Source organism: Gracilinanus agilis, chromosome 3 (genome assembly GCF_016433145.1).
Source record: "Gracilinanus agilis isolate LMUSP501 chromosome 3, AgileGrace, whole genome shotgun sequence".
In the NCBI taxonomy this organism is placed as follows: Eukaryota; Metazoa; Chordata; class Mammalia; order Didelphimorphia; family Didelphidae; genus Gracilinanus; species Gracilinanus agilis.
In genome coordinates, this window is record NC_058132.1 from 353,705,626 (window position 1) to 353,719,132 (window position 13,507).

Sequence of the window (13,507 nt, forward strand, 5' to 3'; positions counted from 1 at the left end):
GGCCTCTTAGCGGCCGCAAGAAGGGGCGGCTGGGGGCGGGGGGAGAGGGGCCGGGGCCCGCGCTCCCCCAGCCCCGGAGGAGGCCGAGGCGAAGGGAAGGACAAACGGACGGACCCATCCCAGCGGCCGGACACCTCCCCCCACCACCACACACACACACCCCCTCACCCCGTCCTCCGCCGGGGATCATGGCCGGGGCTGGGGCAGCTGCTGCTGCGGCCAGGAGCGCCCTGCCGGCCGGTGAGTGTGCGAAGGGAGGCACCGCTGTCAGCCGCCGCCGCCCCCAGGACTGCGCCGGGCAGCTCTGGTTCCTTGCCCCCCCTCCCCTCCCCTCCCCTTACTCTCTCTCCGGGCTGTGCCTGAGTGAGGAGGGGAGAAACCAAGTGTGATCCTCCCCGGGGCACGGGGGCCGAGGCAGGGGAGAAGACCCTGGGTTTAATGGAGGGGGGGGGGCTGAACATGGGGACGCCTTTCTTTTTTCCCCTGCTGCCCCTCTTCCTTTAATGCTGCCCATTCCTGCTTTCCTTTCTAGGAGAAAGGTAAATTTCTGCCACTCTGCCCCCCCCCCCCCCCAATCTCTGGGCCCTACCGCACCCAGCTTCCTATCCTTCTGAGAGGTTTCCGATGGGCTGTTTTCCCCCCCACACCTGTCCGAGGTGCTTTGATACTGGCTTTGAATGGCCTTTACTTCTCTAGCATCCTTCTTTGCAATCTTTCCTAGATTTCTGAATTTCCTGCACACCCACCTTTCTCAGACTTGCACTTAGGGTTTGTTCTTTAACTCCCGGGGTCTCCTTCCTCCAGACAGTTCTTTAGTTCCTGAAACTGAACTCCTGTGTCAGTCAGTCAACAGGCATTCATGAAGTAAAGTATGTATTAGGCACTGAGCTAAGCTCTGGGGATAAAAAGAAAAGCAAAACAAGGAAAATTACAAAATTAAATTTCCTTTTCACTCCATTCGATTACTCATGGATCTCTCATCTCTTAACTCTGGATGTTTTCTTTCGGCTCATCCCCATGCCTCCTTATACTGTGGGACTGACTCCTTATGTCCGTCTTTTATCTATTTACCATATTGTTCTTTAAGCATACACAGCTTACTGAGTGCCACATAGAACACAAGAGAGACAAACTTGACCAACATACAGTCTGAAAGTTAAAGTGAGCTGGTTCTTTTTTATATAGTAAGTGAAGCAGGGCACCAGATTCATGAATTAGATTGAACGAAATTGGTAAGACAGCTTGCATTATAGCTTTCTTCTAAGAAGAAAAACAGGTCTTTTCTTGAATTCAGCAAACTGACCTAATCTCCACACTACCCTGTTGAGTTTTTTCAGCTAAACACCATGTTTTATATAATTGGAGAGTTGTATAGTATAGGAGGGGGCACAAACAAGAACCTCTTCATATTAATATCACTTTATTTTTGTGAAATGCTTTAAAATATTTTAAAAATCATTTTACCTCTTAATAGTAGGTTGTTGAATGACTTTAAGTGCTTATTGGAATAGATTGGTAGATATCAAGAGTACTCATGGCAATATGGCATGTATTCTTAGATACTAAATTTTCCCTGTTTTTAAAGGAAACAGTTAAAAAACTGGACTTTTATGGTATGTCTGACTCATACTTGTATATAGTATAGGAAAATCATTGACAAATGTATTCACCATAGTTCTGAAATAGTAATTTTGTGTTACTTGTCAGAGATGCCTTGAAAATAGCAATTCTGAAAACGTACACTGTGCAGTAAGGGAACCAATCATGCAAAAAGAATTGACCACTTTTTTCTATACCCATAGCGTAGCATTGTTTTCTGTATTTTAATATTTTCAAAGAACTGTGATTTTATACATGTGGGTTCTTCTCCCCTGATACAGATTATAGCCTTTACACACCTTCAGGAGATGGCATAAGTTGATGTAAAAAAAAAAATTTCACCTGGTAGCCAGCTCTTTACGATAGACTTCTTCAAATTGAGCTAGTTCTTAGACAATACACATGAAACCTGTCACTGAACTAAAAGTCAGTATAGTTTCAATAAGGAAAAAAGGCTCTCAGTACAAGAGAAAAATATCTAAATTGACCATCATAAATAAGAATAAGTGGGTAGCCATTTCATTAGTGTCTGAATATAAAGAGAGGCTCAATCTTAGTTCACAAATTACTTTTTTTTTTTAAACCCTTACCTTCTGTCTTAGAATACAGTGGTCAGGTCTAGGCAATTGGGGGTTAAGTGATTTGCCAGAGTCACATTGCTAGAAAGTATTTTGAGGTGACATTTGAACCCAGGACCTCCTTTCTCCAAGCCTGGCTTTTTCTACCTGCCCCAGAAATTACTTTTCAAACTGCTCTTTCAACCTTGTTCATATCATTTCCCTTTTTCTGGAATACCATACTGTTTTGTTTTGTTTTTTCATTTAGCTTTTTCATCCTTAAAATCCTTCCTTTTCCCTTGAAAAGTCTTCCCAGATCACTGGAATCCAGTTATTTCTTTTGTGAATTAAGGTCATAGAATTTTAGAGCTAACAGGTATTTTAGGGATTATATAGACTAACACCCTAATTTTGCAGATAAAGACTTTGAGAAGTAAGGTGTTTTTACCAATGTCCCACAGTTAAGTCATAGAGATTGAAATTTCTTGACTTTTAGGGCATTTCTCTAGCATTTTTCTATAGCATTTACTTGGCATTTCTTTTCTTGAACATTGTTATTTAACTTATCATGTTCTTAATTCTCAACTAGACTATATGTTTCTTGAGAGCAAGGAACAAATCTAATAATTTTTCAAGTCTTCCACAGCTTTTAGCATATGCTTTGATATTTTAATTTTGTTAAAGTTCAGTGGTTTTATCAAACTTTTATCAAAATTTTGTTCTATTTTGAGCCTACTTGCTATTGTTGGGATTTTCTGGTTGAAATTACGCTTTTGGCTTAGTGTGATTAAGGTATCTTTGGAGTTCTTCATCTAATTCTTTCATTTTGAATTCAGTTCAAAAAAGTTTTATTACATGTCTGCTTAGTGCTAGGCACTGTACTAGATGCTAGGAATACAAAGACAAATAAAATTATTCCAGTCCTCGTAGAGTTTATATTCTATTTGGAAGCAATATGTACAAAGGAAATTAAATACAAAATATTTTCAGGGGGAGGGTTTATGTCTAATATGGAGAGTAACTTGTTAACGTGGAGGTGAGAAGCTACGAGTGTATGCCAGAGATCACAATAGAAGGATATATAGTAAGAGTCAGTTTGGGGCATAGGATGTGAGACTCACTTGGGTAGGGATAAGGGAATGAGGGAATTTTACCCGAGGCAGCCCAGAACCCTGAGTCACAGGAAGTCCAAGTGAAGCAGAATAAGGTAGCAATGATAATCTTTGAATGAGATTTGGAGGGTGAAGGGTGAGGATTGCACCAGTGGTAGGGTAATCAAGTTCTTCCTGCAAAAAAGGGATCTGTGGAATCTAGGGTCTCGGCAGATCATAGAAGTGCAAGACATGTATGAATTGAGATGTGGGTAATTAGAATCCTCCCTGAGGTACCTAAAAATAAAGTTTAGCAATTTATGCTGAGGCCTTTGTTGTCAATGATATTTGTATAGCTTTCATAAAGATTAACTAACAATGATAATATAATTAGTTCATCCCCCTTTAAAAAAAATGTTCAGCACTTAATTTTCCAATTGCTGGGCTAAGTGTACAAAGAGTACTTCAGAAAACACATTCCTGCCCTCTGGCATAAGTTAAGAATAGCAAGATAACTTGGTATTAGCTGGCTTCTGCAATGAAATAGTCTTATGATGTCCCTTATCTTCAGTTGTTCTGTGCTTGGGGATTAAGCAGTGGGTTATGGACAGATCCCCTCAGTTCTATCTTGTCCTTTCCCTCTCTACCCATATGTCCACATGGAATCTTTCATCCAGAGTTCCAAAGGTTAGCTCTTGTAATCAATGAAGCGCTTGTGGAATGTCTCCTAAGAGTAAGGCTATTAACTGTCCAGTTGGATGATTATTCCTTTTCTCATTAAATTTTACATATGGTTGCAGTTGCATTGCCTCAGAAGGCCTAATCTTCTAATTATAATGGTAGACTGTGATAAGTAGCCGCTATTAATTCCTACATATTGTATGTTTTACATTCAATTCAGCAAATATTTATGGAGCACATACTTAGAACTAGTTGTATATATGTAAAAAAGGACTTGAGACCCCGTCTTTTGAGACATTTACAAGTTTATTTATGGAGATGAGATAGATAAGCATGAAATAGCAAAAGAACAATTTATATTTTTATAGGATAGTGCCCAAATTTTGTAGTAAGGTAACACAGGTGGTGAGAAAAAAAACAGATCTGTATAAATTGGAGTTGGTAAGGGCTTAGTGAAGGAGATGGGATTTGGGATGATTTTTAATAGGATTTGGATAAACTGTGCAGTGGAACTTTTCAGTTGGGGAACAAAAACAAACAAAAGAAGAGTAAAGGTCTGTAAAGATACTGCTCCCAGTGAGTAAGAGGATATTTAATGGGAAATCTTGGGTGTAAGGTTGGGAAGGAAGAGCTAGTTTATGTAGCATTTTGTTTTCTAGGATGAGTACCATCAGTTTTGATCCAATAGATGGTAGGAGAGGAAAACAGTTGTTGGGTTTTTTTGTTTGTTTGTTTTTTAGCAGAGTAGTGATATGATAGGAAATCGTGTTTTAGGACAATTGTGATGATGGAGAATAGGACTCTATTTTTTTCAGGGAAGAGAGAGAGAGAAGAGACTTTTGAAGAGATACTAAACTATTTGAGTAATCTAGAATGAAATTAGTAGAGCCTGGACTTAATTGATGGATGTGGATAGAAAAGATAAACCTGAGAAAGATTAGAAAGGAAGAATTGTCAGGAATTGGTGAGAGAGAAATTGAAGAAAAACTCTGACCAAGATAAATCAGAAAGTGGCAATGTTGACCAAAATGGGGAAATTCAGAGTAAGGTTGTTTTAGAAGGAAGAATAATCTCAGTTTGGGACATTTTGAGTTTGAAACAGTTACATGATGTCCAAGTAGAAATGTTTTGAAGACAAATTGATTTAAGGGATGGGTTGGGTAAGACCAAAACTAGAGATATGGATTTGGATGTCATATTCAACTGAACAGATATTCATTTAAATTCTATTTAGAAACTTCTGTGCTAGGCTATAAGGAAGAAAAAAAAAAAACCAGAAATGAAGCCTTTCCTGGGGTTATCCAATTGTAAAGAGTAAAAAGTGGTTGCCACAATGTAAAGGGGAAAAATTAAGTTGGTTGGACTGAATATTAAAAGGGATGGTCACCAAGAATTGAATAAATATCAATTCTAAAATGATTTTTAGCAATTTATTTATGAAATATAGGGGAGAGTGAAAGTAGAGAAATGAGAAGAGGATAGAGTAAGAGATCTAGCTTAATGAACTAGATTATGTGTTCAAGTCTTGGCTTTACTCCAGCAGGACTCCAGAGCCCAGAGGGAGAGCCTAAAAGTCAATTAACAAGGGTTTTAGCCACGGGGTCTCCTCCTAAACAAGGGCCCCTCAGAAGCTAGTACCTCCAGGGAAGCTAAGAGAGTCAGCCTTTTTCACTCACCAGGTGTAGTTCTAAGGGAGAGATTTAAGAACAGTCTCACCAAGTTCAAGTAGCCAGAGCTCCTCCAGGTCCAGTTCCAGGCCCAAGAGTGTGAGCTCCCCGAAAGTCCTTGCAATTTATCAAGACCATTTATTTTGTCACTTACTGTGCCTTTCTCCCATTTCACATGTACCAATTACAACAAAGGCTTTGCTTTGGACTGCCCAGGGGGCAATCAGTCAATTCTGATTCTTTACCCACTCTTGCATAGGTGGGTCACAGACCTCCCCCACTTGAAAATTATGTGGTGGTGTTTACACTTTTGGTGATTTAATCTAAAAATAGGCAGGGAGGATTAATTCCATCTTCACACAACATAGGTACAGATGTAATAGAAGATAAATTGTGGTGAGAAAAAACACTTTACAGGACGGGAAGATTTTGTAGGAACAGGTGGTCCCTAAAGTAAACCTTGAGAGAAGGCAAAGATTCTGAAAAGTGATTTGAGGGGATTTATTCTAGGCATGGAGGGCACCACATGTATAGAAACAAGTCACGGAGGGTCAATTTCAGAGAATAGTTAATAGTATAATATATGCCTATGCATAGAGTGCATAAGAAGAGAGTAATATGGAGAGACTGGATAGATAACTAGACTGTCAATGACTGAGATGCCAGGCCAAGAGTTCATTATTTTATCCTAAAAACAAAAGGAAATCATGGAAGATTTTTAATCAAAGCAGTAACGTGGTAAGATTTGTGCCCTAGGAAGTTTATTTAACTGCTGAATGGAGGATAAATGGGAAAGGGAATAGACTAGAAGCTGGGAAGACAAGTTTAGTTGTTCCAATTGACTAAGCATATGGGTTTCAGATAGAATAATAGTATTGGTCAACCTCCTCATTTTGTAGATGAGAAAACAAAGGCCCCCAAAGGTTAAGTGACTTGCGCAAGGTCACACAGCTACTACAAGACAGAAGGAGGATTTGGACCCTCCCTGGTCCTGCAACTCCATAGCTAACACTCTTTCCATCTAACAAAAGTTTGGCTGTGAAAGAAGTAAGAGATCCAGGGTATGATAATGGCAAGTGAGGGTTGGTTGATTTTTTGTTTTCTTTCTTCCAAAATCGGAGATACCTGGAGCCATTGGGGAAGGAACCAGTAGATAAAGAGAGATTGCCAATGAGAAAGATAGTCATTGAGGGACCATCAGGTATCAACTGCATTCATTACAATAGTTATTTATTAAGGCCCAGCTGTGTGCCTGTGCTTGATACTAGGGGAATACTACCCAGGTAATCATTGAAGTCATAAATTAATGTTTTTGTATAAAAGATTGAGAGCTGGAAGGAATTGGGGTTCATCAAGTCCAACCATCTTTATCCAAGATCACACAAGTAGTAGCAGAGCCAGGGTTCAAATTTGAGTCGGCTCCAAATCAGTACTTTTATTCTTACACCATACTATTTTGAAGGGGAATATTGACTCTGCATGAAGGTGGCAGGAAGAGAGCAGAATCACCGAGTGGTGAGAAATAGAACCATTATTGTAAACAATAGAAATGAAAGGAGGAGGGGTTTGTTTCTTTGAAGTGGGTTGTTAGCAAAAAAGTTTTTGTAGAAAAGAAAAGGAACACAAAAATGTCTCCTTTTGTGTGTGTGACAAGGGACTCTTTGTTGCCCTCTAAGGAATTTGCTTCCTTTGAGTAGGAATCCTGAATGTAAATTACCGGTTGTGAAATGGTGAGGGAGTGGGGTATATGTATGTGTAATAAGCCTTTGAGAAGTTGGCCAGTAAAGTGAAGGAGATTGGATAATGGCTAAAGAAAGTGATAGAATTAAGTACTTGTTTGTCTATCATGGGGAAATCTGTATGTTTTAAAAAATAGAAAAAAAATCAGTGGAGAGGAAGAAGAGAAATATGGGGCAAAAGACATTCCCATCAACATAAGATTATCTGTTGAGAATGGAAATGAAGAGAAATTAGGGGGCTTACTAGTACCCTAGTTGCTTTGTGGAGTTTCTAGAGTTGGAGGGTCATGGGATTTAAGGGGACCATGGATATGATATAGCTAAATGTCCTAATTGTATAGATGAGAACTGTGAGACCTAGAGAGGTTGAGACTTCTCCATGGTCCTACAGAAAAAAGGTGGCAGAGTCAGGATTATAACCCAACCCTTCAAATTCCAAGCCTACTCTTCTTTTCACTCTATTATATTCAATGAGAGGGGAAAAACAAACAAACAACTTGTACACAGCTCTCCAAATTGATAGTTGGACAACTACTTAGTTGACTTGAAGTCAGTACAGTCCTAGTAGTAGTCAAGAGCCTTAGAAGAAACAGATGGTGAAAGTGAACCAAGAATGGGGGCCAGTATGACAGTCTGCTAAGCAATTAAGAGTGGTGGTAAGAGAAGTAGGTCATCCACAGTGGAGAAGGCTTAGTGTTAAAGAACAAAAAATGTGGTCTTCCTTTAAGATTGAAGTAGAAGATGGAAGAATAAGTGTAGTTAGAAATGTGTTATGGTCATCTTGAGATAAGTGATCTTGTTAGGACAGTTGGAGAGCATTGATGCCATAAATAAAGTAATAGGAAAAGTTTTAAGTAAAAAGCATCTAAAGGGTCTGGGAGAAATGACATTGTCTGAGAGGGGAGTATCAAGATAGATATCTCTTACAAGTTCCTTCCAATAATGAGGCCCCAGATGGAGCCATAACCATTTGGGAGATGTACAGTTGAGAACAAAGAGAACATTCCAGGTCCACTGAGACCAGTCTTCTATAGCCTTGTAAACATTTTTATCATTTATTGCCCATTTTGTTATATGTTGAGGATTTTAGTCTTTTGGTTGAAACTAAGAAGTCAAGACTACAATTAATTACAATAGAATTTGGTTCTGCCAATTTAAAAAACAAATGAGCATTAAGTTACTGGCACTTACTTCAAATTCACTAACTTTATTTGTTTTTTAAAAAACTCTTACCTTCCAACTTGGAAACAGTACTTTGTTTTGGTCCCAAGGCAGAAGAGTGGTAAGGGCTAGGCAATGGGGGGTAAGTGACTTGCTCAGGGTTACATAGCTTGGCTCTGAATTCACTGAGCCACTCATCTGCCCCCAAATTCACTTAACTTTAAAGTAATATTCTTTTTATTTAGTTTTAAATTTTTTATGACTTTTAACACACATATACACGTACACAAATTAAAATTATTTGTAGTTGAAATTGAAAAGTTTTGCACTAATAAAACATAGGTAGGAGAAGAAGAGATCAGTTTGGGGGAAATCTGCATCAAATATATCTCTCATAAGGGGCAGCTGTGTAGCTCAGTGGATTGAGAGTCAGGCCTAGAGACAGGAGGTCCTAGGTTCAGATCTGGCCTCAGACACTTCCTAGCTGTATGACCCTAGGCAAGTCACTTGACCCCCATTGCCCACCCTTACCACTCTTCCCCCTAGGAGCCAATACACAGAAGTTAAGGGTTTAAAAAAAAAAAGATTTCAAAAATATATCTCTCATAAGAAACTGATGCCAGGATACTTTTATACATATCTATATCTATATCTATCTATCTCTATATAATATTTGTCATAGTTAAGTGTATTACATATTTGCAAATGTCAAACACCCCAAACCATTCCCTAGTGTATAGATGGTTAAAGGATATGAACAAATAGTTCACAAAAGAAAGAAGGGCAGACTGTTAAAAGCCATGTTAAAAAATTGCTCCTAATTGCCATTAAGAAGAGAAATTCAACTTAGAACAATTCTAAGGTTTCACTTCATATTCAACAAAATGGCAAAGATAGCAGGAGATGGGAATTGCCAATGTTGGAAGGATTATAGAAAGAAAGGCATACTAATCAGGCCTTTTGGAAAGAACTATGAATTGGCTCATCTATTCTGGAAAGAAATCTGGAATTATGTTAAGAAAGTGACTTAAGGATGTCTAGATCTTTTGATCCTAAGAAAGTCAAAGACAAAGAAAAATCTCATATTCAAAAATATTCATAACTTTGTAGTTGGCAAAGAACTGGAAGCAAAATAATATGCATGTTGATTGGAGAATGGCTGAATAAATTGTAGTACATAAATGTAATGGAGTATTATCACTATGATATTAGAAATACTTAATACAAAGAATACTAGCAGACATGAAAAGACTTATCTGAATTGATGCAAAATGAAGTAAGCAGAACCAATAACCATGCAGATGGTGAGCATTACAAATAATGGCAGCAGAACAATTGAAGCTCAGTGCTATGCAATTAAAATGGCCAAGCTTGACCCTGAAGAAGAGATATAAGAATAAACCTCTCTTCTTTATAGAAGTGGAATATTAGTATGTATAACACTGCATACATATGTTGTGGTGGGTTGGTTTTGCTGAACTTTTTTCCTCTTATTCTTTGTTATAAGGTATAAGTCTATTGGGGGAAGAAGAATATATTAGGAAAGGAAGTGAATATAAAAACAATATAGCAATACACATCTTTTAAAAAATTAACCCAGAGGGACTCAGTGGATAGAAAACAGGCCTGGAGACAAGAGGTCTTGGGTTTAAATTTGGCCTCAGATACTTCCTAGTTGTGTGGCTTTGGGCAAGTCACTTAACCCTCATTGCTCATGCTTCTGCCTTGGAATGAATATACAGTATTGATTCTAAGAAGATAAGATTAAACAATATTATCCCTGGTTCCATGGGACTTTTATCTTTGACCATGACCATATTTAATATAACAGTGATTAGTAGATCCTAAAATAAAGCCTGTTCTTCATCAATGTCTACAGTAACTCATCTTCCTGCAAGAATATACCTATTATATTAAGTATGGTCATAATCAGAAACTCACAGCTCCTCATTGTCCCCTGCCGCTGAGATCCTTTCCTCCCTATGATTGGAGAGGGTTGAGGGAGGACATTGAAGAACTCATCCGGGATCATTCTTTTTTAAGGAAGGCATTTAGTGAAACCACCTCTTTATTTTCCTCTACCTCTGTTGAATGCCTTTCCTTCCCACCTCTTTCAGCTTTAAAAAATTGGGTTCACTGTGCTCCTCCCCCCACCCCCAATTTTATGTTCTCTTCCTTGAGACCAGGGCTATTATTGACTTTCTTTGTATCCCCAGTGCTTAGCATAGCACCTTGCATATAGTAGGAGTTTAATAAATGTTTATTGACTAATACATTGAACTAATGTAATCGTTTAACAAATATTTAATAGAATCATAGCTTTAGAGCTGAAAGGGACCTTAGAGGTCAGTGAGGGCCACCCCTTCGTTTTATAGAGGAAAGAGCTAAAATGGAGAGGTGTGCATTATTCTCCCAGGGTAACAGAGCTAGTAAGTGGCAGGATTTGAATTTAGATCTTTCTTACTCCAAGTTCAGCACTCATTCCACGGCCACCTAGACGCCCAGTTGAATGTTTATAATGTGCAGTTTATAATTCACTTTTCTTTATATCATTATTTAGCCTTTAGCAATGATAAATTTCAGCAGGTGGATAAGATGAAATTCATAGTATCTTTAAAAGTTTTTCCACCTATCAAAATCACAGATCTAGTATTTCTTTCTTGTCCTGTAGAGGGAACACAGATGCAAACATATATGTATATAAACATATATGTATATGTATGACCCTCTGTTCAGTTATTCCTACAAATAAAAAACTCACCAGGACAAATATTTATAATATTCAATGTTATTTTAATTGTTTTCTCAATTGAATGACTTGTAATACAAATTTGGAGTCAAAGAGAATTACAGATTTAAGTTCTGTTTCTCTAGTTACAGTATAATGTAACTCCATGCCAAGAGGATTAGTGAAAGGACTTTTTTACTTCATGGACTGACTCGTGACAATATGATGACTAAGACTTGAAAAATAGTTTTATAGTGAGAAATACTACTCAGGTTATGTATCTATGTTATTATTTAGTCGTGTTTGTCTCTCCATGACTACTTTTGTGATTTTCTTTTCCGCAAAGATACTGTAATGGTTTGCCATTTTCTTCCCCATCTCATTTTTCAGACGAGGAAACTCAGACCATCAGGGTAAAGTGACTTGCCCAGGGTCATACTGCTAGTATGTGTCTGAGGCCAGATTTGAACTTAAGAAAAATTTCTGGATTCTTCCTGACTCTAGGCCAGGTATTCTATCAACTGTGGCCCCTAGCTGCTGTATTGTATATCTATAAGTACAACTATACAGAAGTGTTGAGGTTCCTCAAGTGATTATGGTGAGCCTAGTGGAGTTATAATTTTTTAGGAAGTGAACTCTTTACCTCATTTGTGGCACTTAGTGAGTGTATATGCCCACTTTCCCTTTAGGTCCCTTCAACCATGTAATTTAACTTTGTAATTTGCAGAAGCTAGGTAGAACTTAGTACTTCTCCTGTCAAAATTGTAACATCCTTAATTGAAGTGTCAGTCCTTCACAAATGACCTTAAGATTCTAACTCCATTTCTTACAGCTTACTGGTGAGACTATCAGGGAATAGATATCATCAGTTCTCAGAAAAATATGGGTGGATATGAATTGATGGTCACTGGGGAACTGGGGTAGGTAGAAAGTCCAATTTTAGTCCTAGACAGAATACTAGAACCTGCATGTTATCTTGGCATATATGTACTGACCCTTATCCTATATTCTTCTGTCAGACCCAGAAACTGTAAACATTCTCTTATTTTTTTTCCTTTTGATAGTAAGAAGAAATTATAATATATAGACAATCTCCTGGCAGAAGATGATACATATGGATCAGAAACAGAAGTAAGAAGTTGGAAACCAGAAATCCAAAGTGAAGAAATACTGTGAGCCTTTTTGGATGAGAAAGGTGATCTAGTATCCTTAAATGCTGGGCATTATGATTTCTAAGGTTTTCTACCAATGCATTATTTTTAGGTGATTAATGGCTTTACTAGTATTGAGCTGGAGCTATATAACAAGCTTTTGGAAATGGTTCTTGAACACACTTTTCCTCCTGAAGCTGGTTTACTTATATAACCTTCCAAGAGGGCTTAATTCAAATTTTACCTTCTCCTTTAAGCTTTCTTCCAACTGTCCAAGTTCAGATAGATTCTTCCTTCCCTGAATTTCTCTAGTACTTAATGTTATTTCATTCTGGAAGTAGGTTGGTCAACCTCAGTCATTTTTTACTCATGACTATTTTCCTTTAAATCCATCCTTACCTTATTCTTCTTTTATCCCACCAATCTAGGCCAAAATTTGAAATGTCTATTTGGAAAAGTTTTTTTTTTCATCTTTTTAAACATTTGTTTGAAAATTTAAACTGTCAAGCTTTAGTGGGAGAGGAACTGCCATTTTAATTAGTACAGTACCCAGGAGAATGTCACAAGGATTTTAATTAATGCCTTCTCCTTTCTGTCTCTCATCTCAACTTGTCTTTCAAGGTTCAGTTTTATCTTCTCTATGAAGCTTTATTCAGCTCATCTAGCCCCGAGAAGTCTGTTTCTGAACTCTTCTAGTACTTGTTGCCTTTACTCTTCATTTCACACTTAGCATATGCTACCTTGTGTTTTTCTGTTTATATTCTATCTTTCCAACTAAGCCATAAGCTCCTTAAAGAGATTGCCTTATGACTGTATTTGAAACACTTGGCATGATTCCTTCCCCAGAATAGGCACACAGTAAAACACTGCTATTCCAATTCAAGGCAGTTTTCTGTGTTGGGAAGTTCTGGAAAGTTTTTAATTATCAGTGTATCTTTTCATATTCTCCCAGGTCCTCCTCTCTATAACCATGCCAGAGATGACCGAAAATGAAACTCCTACAAAGAAGCAGCACCGGTAAGGAACTAGTGTGGAGACAACCATTCTGCTCTTTATAACAAGCATTTATTTTGTTTTTCTTTTCAAATTCTTTTTTATTCTTATCATTTATTTCTATGCCAGTTATTTTTCCT

At 38.0% G+C, this 13,507-nt stretch overlaps 1 protein-coding gene across 1 annotated transcript in view; it reads left to right on the top strand.

The window, feature by feature from the left end:
* Positions 1-6: 6 nt before the first annotated feature.
* USF3 (upstream transcription factor family member 3) overlaps positions 7-13,507 on the top strand; it is a 29,507-nt gene continuing 16,006 nt past the window's right edge. Inside the window, exons 1-3 of the mRNA XM_044666774.1 lie at positions 7-240; positions 12,288-12,418; positions 13,327-13,391. Coding sequence (XP_044522709.1) covers positions 12,410-12,418; positions 13,327-13,391 — 74 coding nt within the window. The 5' untranslated portion in view covers positions 7-240; positions 12,288-12,409. The remainder of the gene's footprint in view (positions 241-12,287; positions 12,419-13,326; positions 13,392-13,507) is intronic.